We start from the raw sequence: 11,714 nt of genomic DNA, 5'->3' as shown, positions 1-11,714 counted from the left end.
CCTTCCACCATCATCACCTATAATTCATATCAAATTATATATTTTACATCAGATATATTTATATATATTACTATCATCATACCTCATCCTTCATATGGCTACAGTTGTTTTAACGTCCCTTTATAACAAATATTCCAAAGTTTAAAACAAAACCACATAATGGCATTCCATTATCTATTTTCAACATCAATCAACAACATTATATCTTTATAACACATTCAAAATAAAAATTATTTATGTTTGATAACAAAATTTTGCGCCTCTTTTCTTAATCACTGTTTACAATTTATATCCAATTTCCCTTTTATGTCGATACAAATATTACATTATTATCATCAGTCATTTATTTAAGAATAGTTTGACTAAGTTTATCTCATTTTTCCCCCTTTTTTCACCATTTAAAATTTATACCAAATTTCCTCTTATCAAACCAATACATATGTATACATTGTTATCATTATCAATTATTTATCTAACTTTATCCATTATCACTTCATTTTTAACATAATGCTCTAATTTTAACTAACTTTAACTAGTGTTTTGTTATTAGTTTTCATATCTCAACCAGTGTCTTTCCAGTAATAGTGTAGTCCTATTTCTTTTGCCATTTGTGGAATTAGTCTTCTGGTTATTTCCTTAATCAAATTTGTGTGGACTTCTCTTCGCAACTTGTTGCTTGTTACATATCTTGTTAAATCTCGGGACTCTCCATCTGCTTCTTTAATCAGCTTATCTTTGGTTATCAGTAGTACTTTTGTCAAAGTTTCTCTTCTTAAGTCCATCTGCATAAACAACCCGTGCTCTTCTCCTTATCTCTTCTATAAACAAGCTGAAGCCTTTGAAGTGCAAGGTCAAGATGATCAAAAAGAAAAAAGAAAAAGCAATGTTTCCAGGACTCAACCTCCAACCTACAAGTGGCAGTGTAACTTCTTTTCCCTCTGAAGTTACTACCCTCTTTATATTCCTTTTATATCTTCTTTATGTTTCAGGCTTAGAAGAAACAAAATTCTTAAACGAAACAAAATGAAAAGAAGAAATCCATCCCAACCAGCATTGTAGAAATAAAGAAAAAGATTTAATCCATTGGTAAAAAAAGAAATAGAAGAAGAAAGAATGATACTTTCACTTTAAAAAGTAGAAAATGTTTACAAAACTTCCATACATAGAAATATAAAAATAAAAAAGGATATCACACTGTCCAATAATGCTTAATTTCACCGCTTATTTTCTTTTCTTTACCAGTTTAGTTTAGCTTCAATCTTTTTTGGGCAGTCTTTTATAAAAATAAGATTTCCTCACCAGATGGACACACTTTCTCTTTCCGCTTTCCTCCCATTGCGGAGCTGTCCTGACTTCAGCAGCTTGGGGCTGTGCTTATGTCACCAGCAAGAAGAGATTCTCTTGGATCAATCAGGGAGTTTGTGGTGTCCCTGAGATCAGCAAGACGTATTCTTCCCTTTCACCATCTCTTCGGGACGGTTTAGGTCCAGATGGACCATCCAGCAGCAAAAGTATCAACTGCGATCTCGGAGCTCCGAAATAGCACGTCGTGTCGTCGTGATGTCAGCTATCTTCTCCCCTCCTACTTCATTTTGAACTCATTGCAGTCACCCAATTTCTCTCTTCGGTAATGGGTGGCAGAGCCTAATGGGTTTTAAGAACTTGAGGTTGCCCTTAGATTGTGTTGGAGTCCAGCAGTGGAATCTACATTGTTCAGTAATGTAGCAATGTAGAGGAAAAATGGAAACAAGAATGTATCTTGTCTTTTTATATGCACTGAGAGCATATGCACCAAAGAAAAATTCCTTGTGTGTCCAATCACACTTGGCCAATAAAGCTATTCTATTCTATTCCATTCCATTCCATTCTATTCTATTCTATTCTATTCTATTCTATTCTATTCTACAAATATCATCCTCATCTTGGGCACTGAGGGATCTCCTCCAGATAGCTTCACTGTAGTTACAACAACTCTGTCTATTACTGCTAGGATTCCCTGCATTCTCTTTTGCTGGAGAATGGAAAAGTTGTGTGAATTGGGTCTGTCCATTGGCACCCACAGTGGCAGGTGTTGAAACCAGCAAGATAGTGGATACAGCCTCAGAATTCAAGCTTCCTTCTTTCATATGGGCATTGATGTCATATATGTGGGCAAAGAGGTTGGACTTGCCTTGCAATCCTGCATCCAGCATCTTGCCTGTTTCGAACACACATGCAACATCCCCCCCATGGGCAGCACCAGCCAGTAAGATTAGTCAGCCACATCAGATTCTGTATGTGCAAGAAATGTGTCATTTTCATCTTGTTTTATCTCTAGGTTTGGTTGCTTGAAGAAAGAGAGATATTGGAAACTCCTCCCACCCCATTGAAAACTGTGTTTTAGAGAGAGGTGGGAGCATATCTCCAGGGGGCTTTTATGATCAAGAGCAGCCTTATGACTCTCGGTGAAGGAACTGTTTCTCAGCTCATTCAGAGCTGCTGCTAATGTGGGCGAGAGAACAGAGAGAAGCTCAAGCGAACAACACCAGGATACCAAGAGTTGGTTTGGGATGCTGCCTTTATTTAGCAATAGCAATAGCACTTAGACTTATATACCACTTTACAGTACTTCACAGCCCCCTCTAAGCGGTTTACAGAGTCAGCAGATATTGCCCCCAACAATCTTGGGTCCTCATTTTACCCACCTTGGAAGGATGGAAGGCTGAGTCAACCTTGAGCCTGGTGAGATTTGAACTGGTGATCAGCAGAAGTAGCCTGCAATACTGCGCGCTAACCCCTGTGCCACTGCAGCTCTTATAGTAGCTATTTGGGAATTTTGCAATGGTGTACCTGCCTTGTATGTTTCCATTTGAGGAAAGCAAAATGTATTATTCCCTTCCCTATGCATACGCCATACATTTTAGTGAACCATACGGAATGGGCTCCACAGAGACGATTCAGCAGAATTAGTATTTCTTGTGGACCATTTGCTGGTTCGTGTTGAGTAATAGATTGCTTTTCCGGTCTGGAATTTCCAAAAGAAAAACACAGCTTTTGTTTTTAATACTCTCCTCCCATCCTACAGGAATGTCCTCCTTCTTACTTCAATAGCAACCAGCGACTGGTGGGATCCCAGTCTGGAGCACAGCGAATGGAGACAGGTGCTGCTGAAAACCCTGGTGTCCAGGTGGGAGAGCCTTTTTAAAAAAAATAGATGGATGGATTACCTGGAAAAGGAGATAAGCATACAGGGGGAAAAGCATGGTTGGGTTGAGCATGGTAGAGGAACTTGGCAATGGGTCCTCAAAGGAAGCATAATGAAGAGATTGTGTATGTGAATAACCACATGAATGTAGTAAAATGAGTTTAATGATTATCTTGTTCTTCCTCCAAAAAGCCTACTGAATTTCCCTCCCCCTTTTACAATGATCTTGCCAAATAGACTGCGACGAGGGCTTAAATTTTTGAAATATTTTTTTAAACCCCTTTGTTATTTGTCTAAATAACTCAAGGCAGCAAATATACCAAATATACTCCTTCCTCCTCTCCCTATTTTCCCCATAACCAAAACCCTCTAAGGTGAATTGGGTTGAGAGAGTACGAATGGCCCAAAGTCACCCAACCGGCTTTCATGCCCAAGATGGGACTAGAACTTAGTCTCCTGGTTTCTAGACTGGTGCCCTAAACACCTTAACCACTAAACTGGGCTTAGCAAGAATTTGAATATATTTGTGAAATTGCAAATTGTCTGAATGGCACATTTAATGTAATCCTCAGTTAAACATTGCTCAGCAGAGATGCCGCCTGTCATTTTTCACTAGGTAGCAAGAGAAGAATCTAATAGAGTTAACACGGCTTTGAATATGAAGATGATAGAAGGTGGCCCATCAGTACTACTGTGTGGTTAGGACACATTGAAGATTGGACCATTTCAGCTATCATATACAAAGAACAGACTATTTCATTGGGTAGAAAGTTGCTAGATTGTCCCCTTTTTAATACAGAAGTAGGGATACAGAATGTATTGCTAACTTTATTTTTAATGTGAAAGCCAAACATCTGAGAGTCAACCTATTCTCCAAAGCACCTGAGGGTAGGACAAGAAGCAATGGATGGAAACTAATCAAGGAGAGAAGCATCCTAGAACTAAGGAGAAATTTCCTGACTGTGAGAACAATTAATCAGTGGAACAGCTTGCCTCCAGAAGTTGTGAATGCCCCAACACTGGAAGTCTTTAAGAAGATGTTGGATAGCCATTTGTCTGAAATGGTGTAGGGTTTCCTGTCTGAGCAGGGGGTTGGACTAGAAGACCTCTAAGGTTCCTTCCAACTCGGTTATTCTGTATCTTGCTTGCCTATAGTATGCATACTAAATGTGGAGGGAAACGTCATGTAAACCTACCAAACTTTTGAAAGATGACCTTTGTTCCCATGCCTACCTAGGGAGATGAATTGTTCTGTGTTGGAAGCCCCGGTAGCTATCAGCTTCCACAATGGGAGCAGCCTCACCTACCAAGCTATGAGAGCGTACGGAAAAAGGATCGGCAACGGGAAATCCACCAGATGATTGCTGATAGATTTGGATTATGGGCAGAAGTCTCTCCAGAGGTGAGCAATCAGTAGAAAGGGTCTTTCGGGATGAAAAATATGTATTTTATATCTAGTTCTATAAAATGATTCCCCTGATGAGGTATTTATAGAATTTGTTCTAAGTCCTTTTTATTGAGATGACTTGGGACTCTGCTCCATTATTATTTTTTTCAATTATTTTTTTTAATCTTAGAGGAAGGAACAGAGTGTTCCAGGAATCTTCAATGCTTGCCACTTGTTTATATTCTTTCTGGTTAATGATTCATCTAGTATCTTTTGAAAAGTAGTCTTTCCGTCTTCTGCAAGGAGCTACAGAGGACAAGAAGGCAATCGTTCATAAGAGATCTGTCCATTTAAAACCATAAGTGAGTGGGTTGTTTCGTGGTGAATATAGCCCCGGGGGTTTCAATAGAGGCATATGGTTTTATCTTCAGCTTCTCTCTCACAACCTTGTGCAGGGCAACAGGCCATAAAGATTCTAGCATTTTTGGTTGTTTTGCTCATCTTGATACAGTTCTCTTTGGGATCTTTCTGGATATCTGAAATAATTGGTGTTTTTTTTCAACTTGCTTCTGCCTGTTAAGATTTCAAGCTAAAATATATGTAATTCAGGGTAAACAATGTGAGTCCACATTAAATTTGCGGTGTTTGTGCTGTGTTGGACCAAGTTAGTCAGTCAGTCAGTCAGTCTCTCTCTCTCCTTCTCTCTCTCCTTCTTCCTCCCTCTCCCTCTTCGTCTCTCCTCCGTCTCTATCTATCTATCTGACTGTTTATCTGTCTATCTCATCTCTCTTATCTATCTATCTATCATCTGTCTATCTTTCTATCATCTATCTATCTCATCTATCTATCTATCTATCTATCTATCTATCTATCATCTCTCTCTCTTCTATCTAGCTATCATCTATCTATTTATCATTCATCTTTCTATCTATATCATCTATCTATCTATCTATCTATCTATCTATCTATCTATCTATCTATCTATCCATCCATCCATCTATCATCTATCTAGCTATCATCTGTCTATCTTTCTATCATCTATCTATCTCATCTATCATCTATCTATCATCTCTCTCTCTCTCTTCTATCTAGCTATCATCTATCTATTTATCATTCATCTTTCTATCATCTATCTATCATCTATCTATCATCTATCTATCTATCATCTACCTATCTATCATCTATCTATCTATCTATCTATCTATCTATCTATCTATCTATCTATCTATCTATCTATCTATCTATCTATCATCTATCCAGTCTGTATCAAGGAGTTAAGGCAAGCCCATCTCCCATTTTTACTTGTGATCATTTTACTGCAAGGATGTAGAACCTGAAAGACATTTTCTATAAGCAGAACTGTCGCTGAACATGTGGCTCCTCTCAGCTTGCAACCACTCACCAAAGTACAGATCGGAAATTTGTGACTCTTCAGAGCTTGTTAGATGATTAACTCCCTTCAGGTCGAGTTGACATGGCTAGCAATAGCAGATAATGCAACCTGTAGTCCATCATCTGAACCACTGCATCTTCTTCATTCATCCATGCAAACGGGAGTGAATTATCAATTTTTCAAAATCCACCCTGTTCGCTTATTTTGATATTCCAGATACCCAGCCTATCCTAAATCAAGAGAAATTGGGATAAAGGTGTAATTGCATTGGTTTTCCTTGACACAGAATGCCATTTTCTTTTATTGTAGTTCTGTCCCAACTATTTAAAAATGAATCCAGTTGACACCAGTGAGACTTCCAACCTTGAGATTTATATGCAGGATACAGCTTGGCTTATGCCCTGTGGTAGGCAGACGTGTGAGACGCCTTCAGCCCCCATTCAAAACACCTGTTTGGAGTTCTCCCTAGTTTTAATTGAAAAAACCTTCTGAAAAAACCTTCTGGATAGCAGAGCAAGAACTTACCTATGCAAGAAATTGAATGAGTGGTGGAGTGGTTCAGATGTTTGTCAGGTTAGGGTTACTTTTAGCCATGGAAGTTCGCTTAGTGACTTTTGACTAGTCTCTCTCTCTCTCTCTCTCTCTCTCTCTCTCTCTCTCTCTCTCTCTCTCTCTCTCTCTCTCTCTCTCTCTCTCTCTCTCTCTCTCTCTCTCTCTCTCTCACACACACACACACACACACACACACACTCAGTCACCCAATCTCACAAGGTGATTGTGGAGAAAGTAGAAGAAGTGACTCCTCTGTATGTCTTCTTATGTCTCTGAAGGAAATGTGAGATGTAGACAAAATAAATATTACTATTGATAAGGGATAATTTTTTAAAAAGCCATGATGGCGCAATGGTTAGAATGCAGTATGCAAGCTAATTCTGCTGACTGCCAGCTGACTGCAGTTCGGCAGTTCGATTCTCACCGGCTCAAGGTTGACTCAGCCTTCCAACCTTCCGAGGTGGGTAAAATGAGGACCCAGATTGTTGGGGGGTTGATATGCTGACTCTCTAAACCACTTCGAGGGGGCTATAAAAGCACTGTGAAGCGGTGTATAAGTCTTAAGTTCTAGCGCTAATGCTATGATACATCCTGGAAGAGGGAAGTTGTATTTTTAGTGTGTTTTTGAGGGGAAGGTAGGAAAAGCTAGAGATGGACTGTATTGCTGGGGTCTCCACTTGTTAGTAGGTCGCCTGTGACATGAATTTTGGCTGCTCTTGACCCAGTACTCTAAATCATTCAAGTCATCAGGGTCTTTACTACCCTGTTTCCCCAAAAATAAGACCTCCCCGGATAATAAGCCCAATTGGGCTTTTGAACGCATGCGCTAAAATAAACCCTCCCAGAAAATATTGCAACACAGCAGCAGCCATGAGGTGACCACACTCGCCGCCTCCTGCACCTCAAAAATAATAAGACCTCCCCGAAAATAAGGCCAAGTGCTTATTCCAGGGGTCAAAAGAAAATAAGACCCTGTCTTATTTTCGGGGAAACACGGTATGCTTTATAATAGTAGTGTGAGAAACTAAAATAGACACAAAACTAATCCTGCTCTTCTAACAACTGGTGGTGCGCAAAATGTTTTGAATCTAAAATGTTTCAAAACAGCATCTAGTACATCTACCAGTACAAAACATAACATTTGGCATTCAAAATGATTGTCCTGAACATTTTGGAAATGTTCTGGTACTACTCGGGCTCTTGGGAAAATGTTCTGGCCTTGAAAACTGGCCTCGAGATGAATGGAGCAATATCTGAAAACTTTTAGGAGAGCTGGAACAAGTCTCTTTGAACTGAACAGCTAAAAAAAAAAACTTTTGCACATTTTAAATTATACTTCGAAACAGTTTGTAAAACCATCAGTGCTCACCGAAATCAAAAGTCTGTTAGAGGGTGATTTTTCTCTGGTATTTTAGTCAAAGAATAATGATTACAGGTCACTGAGGCTGGAAACAAATGTAATCAAATAAAAGGGCTTATCCTATTGCTACTTCTTCCAGAGTTTCAAAATCTACAGAATTTGTTTGGCAAGCAGTGATAATAGAAGAAAAGGGAAAAGTGCATGGCCTTTGTGCAAATATGGCTCCATCATATTACTGGCATTTCTTTAAAACTGTAGCGTCATAGAAGTGCTTTGAAGCCCCATTTCAAACAATTTTGAGTCCTGTGCTGTAGTGAAAGAGTTAATAATCGGGGTGAATGATATTGACATTTCAAAGAAATAATTGCTTAGAGCAGAATACTTAACTCAGGTGAACTAGCATCAGCTTCACTACTAGGAAATGTAATCTCGTATATAATTATTATGGAGTCTATTCAATTGATCTCCATGGAATTTACAACCTAGTTCCTTTCTCTGAAAGTAAATGCTTTTGAAATCACAACCTGGAACCCTATGCTGGGATTTGTAATGGCCTTGAACCTTAAAACTTTCATATCAACAAATAATAAGGGCAGTCAGCACCTTGAACACCAATTACAACTTATATTGCACACTTAAAGCACTTTCTACAAATATATAAGCCTTTATATAACAGCACGTAATCTAGATAGGCCAAACAGTAGATAAATAAGAACTCACGTTGGAACATACATCTAGCGTCCATCCTTGTACTCAGATTATACGTCTGTCCTCAAAATTCAGCACTTCTTTCTTCTCACCCTACCTTTTCCCCTGCAGTATGTTGAGGTTTATTTTCTCCGCATGCCAAACCTGAAGTAATGCGCTTTAGAAAGGGCTTTGAACCTGAGCTTGTATTCTGATTGGTTGTCAGGCTCCCATGGGGCCATGCAAGGGTGACTCTGTAGGCTGTGTTTTGAGTCCAAGTTTGGTTGAGCATTACTTCTTCCCAGGTGCCCTGTGGTGAGATGGGTAAAGGGCTAATACTATTATGCCTTAATCACATCACCGTGGAGCTGAAGGGAGGATATCTTTGTTATGTAGAATAGACTGGCCCAGGCCTTTTAATGGCCCATTGACAAAGGGGAGGGCTATTAAGAGTTTTCTGCCTAAAAAACATGTTTCTCCATTTCTTATCCAGGGAAATATTCTACCTTTTCAATATTTCCCTGGATATTTCATTTTTCTAGGAGAGGGGTAGGTGCTAACCTCCTACAACGCAAACCCAAGCTCTATCTTAGGTCAGAAGCTCTTTGGGTGTATCGGTGAAGGCAAAGAAGTCTTTACGTTCACTTGATCCAAAGCCTCTCCTCTCTCCATCATTTCGTCCTCTCCTCCATCAGAAAAATAAGATTCATGGGAAGTTGTGACGGGAACGATGGAGGGAGATATCTGGGGATATTGGCCCCTCCGACATCAGTTCTCTTTTCCTCGGTCTGGGGAGCAGCTTATTTTATCAGAAGGCTCCTATGATAGATTTCCAGGAACCACAACATTAAAAAGTCAGTCGGTTCCATTAGCAGGTTTAAAATCTTGAATCAATAATAAAGGAGTCCCTTTATTTTCATCCACTACTATATATACTGGTACCCTCTAAAAACTAAGAATGATTCAGAGCTGTTGTTCTTTTCTGCATGCCAAGGGACGCATATGTACTAACTGACTACATTACAGCCCTACCTACCGTATTTTTAGGACTGTAAGACGCACCGGAGTATAAGACGCACCATGATTTTGAAGAGGTAAATTTAAAAAAAAGGATTTTGCGCTCTGCAGGCATCCCAAACCCTCTGCGCACCTCATTTTTTGCAAACAAAAAAAAGAGGGGGCATGCAGAGTTTCTGGGAGGATTGTAGAGTGCTCCTGGGGGCTGTGGGAGGTAAAAACGAGCAAAAACGGCCCATTTTTGCTTGTTTTTGCCTTCCTGAGCCCCCAGGAACACTTTGCAAGCCTCCCAAACCCCCTGCACGTCCATTTTTGCAAAGGGGGTGGGGTTTCAGTAGGCCAAAAATGCTGTATTCAGTGTAGACACACCCAGATTTTCACCCTCTTTTTAGGGGGAAAAGGTGCATCTTATACTCTGAAAAATACTGTATGTTTATTGGAATTGCCCTTATGTTCAGTATTGTAATGCTTACTCCCAAATAAATGAGTGGAGGATTGGAGCTGAAGTATAATTAAAGCATTGGATAACAATCCTAGTTTATGTAACAATTATTTAAATACAACATTTACATGCCAATGGAAGACTACAGACAAGCTTCTTCTATATTGCAAGCTAGGTGTTTATCATATTGCACTGCTTTTCAGTTTACTTCAGCGCAGTGTATCACTTGCTCAGCTGCTCTGTAATTTAATTGCAAGAACTAAAGAAAAATTTCTATCACAATTCTTTGAAACATTTGGCGTGTTTACAAACACCCACTTCACACATAAGAAATATGCATTTCCAGTGCTTGAAATTATATATATATATACAATATATACCATGTTTTCCCGAAAATACGACGTGTCCTCATAATACAGACATGCCACATTTTTCTGGTGGGCACGCTCTATGGTTGTACGCTCTGCAGGCAACTGGCCCACAACCATACATCGTGCGCCCAGAGCGACCACTGCCGAAAGACTCGGGTTGGAAGCCGCGGAAAAAGCCAGGGATGGTGGCGGAGGTGCCCTGGCTCCGTAATGAGAGCTGGACCATGCATCGTTAGGCTGGGAGGCAGGTGAGCGAGAGCGGAAAAGCCACTCGCGCAACCCCCCTCTCCAGCCATGCAGAGCACCATTCACTGGCATTTGGAAGGCGCCAAGCCGCGGGAGCCAGACGGCGGCGAACAGGCGCTCACACGGCTTGGCGATACCCCTAGGTCAGTGAATGGCGCTGTGCCCGGCTGCAAAGGGGGTTTGCTGGGTAGCTGCTCGTGAGTGTGGTCGCTTCATGGCTGTTGTGTTGTGCTTCTGCGACAGCACAACACAGCCATTCGCCCATGAGCCTGTGCCCGGCTCTTTGGGAGCCGCCTCACAAGAGAGCAGCCACCCGGCAACCCCAAAACAATAAACCCTCCCCTCATAATAAAGCCCAAGCCATATTTTGTAGGTAAAAAGAAAATAAGACCCTGTCGTATTTTCGGCCGACATCTTTCCTTCCTGTTGCTGGTAAGTGTGACTTATTACATCATATCATATTTTTATTGAACAAATTTAAAAGTTTAGAAGAAGTATACAGGTAGTCCTCAACTTACAACCACATTTGACCCCAAAATTTATGTTTCTAAGTGAGAAATTTGTTAAGTGAGTTTTGCCCCATTTTACTACTTTTCTTGCCACAGTTGTTAAGTGAATCACTGCAGTTGTTACATTAGTAACATGGTTGTTAAGTGAATCTGGTTTCTCCATTGACTTTGCTTGTCAGGTCGCAAAACAGGATCACATGAACCCCAGACACTGCAATCATCATAGATGGGAGTCAGTTGTCGAGCATCCAAATGAAAATCACATGACCTTGAGGATGTTGCAATGGTCCTAAGTATAAAAAAGGGTCATGTCACTTCTTTCAGTGCCGTTTTGACTTCAAATGGTCACTAAATGAATTGTTGTAAGTCGAGGACTACCTGTAAAGAAGCTGCTAGGGTGACTATATAGGCCTTTATTCTCAGGAGAGCTGACCAAAAAAAAAATGGAAATAAAAGCTACATCAGAAGGAAGAACGCAGAAAGTCATTGCACTGTCCTTGTATAAAATTGCAAAGACTGAGATCACCCATTGCTCCAAACCATAAAGCATGGATTATTAGACATAA

At 40.2% G+C, this 11,714-nt stretch overlaps 1 protein-coding gene across 2 annotated transcripts in view; it reads left to right on the top strand.

Moving 5' to 3' along the window:
• Window positions 1-11,714, top strand: part of LOC309383591 (uncharacterized protein) — a 38,729-nt gene that overhangs the window by 21,573 nt on the left and 5,442 nt on the right. For both annotated transcript variants that reach the window (XM_081936338.1, XM_081936337.1), the window contains exons 3-4: window positions 3,065-3,166; window positions 4,422-4,586. In XM_081936338.1, the coding sequence (XP_081792464.1) occupies window positions 3,065-3,166; window positions 4,422-4,586 (267 nt within the window). The remainder of the gene's footprint in view (window positions 1-3,064; window positions 3,167-4,421; window positions 4,587-11,714) is intronic.

This window comes from Natrix helvetica (assembly GCF_964273705.1).
Source record: "Natrix helvetica genome assembly, chromosome: 1".
Taxonomy (NCBI): domain Eukaryota; kingdom Metazoa; phylum Chordata; class Lepidosauria; order Squamata; family Natricidae; genus Natrix; species Natrix helvetica.
The sequence above is the reverse complement of the archived record's forward strand: the minus strand, read 5'-3'. Positions and strand labels throughout refer to the sequence as shown.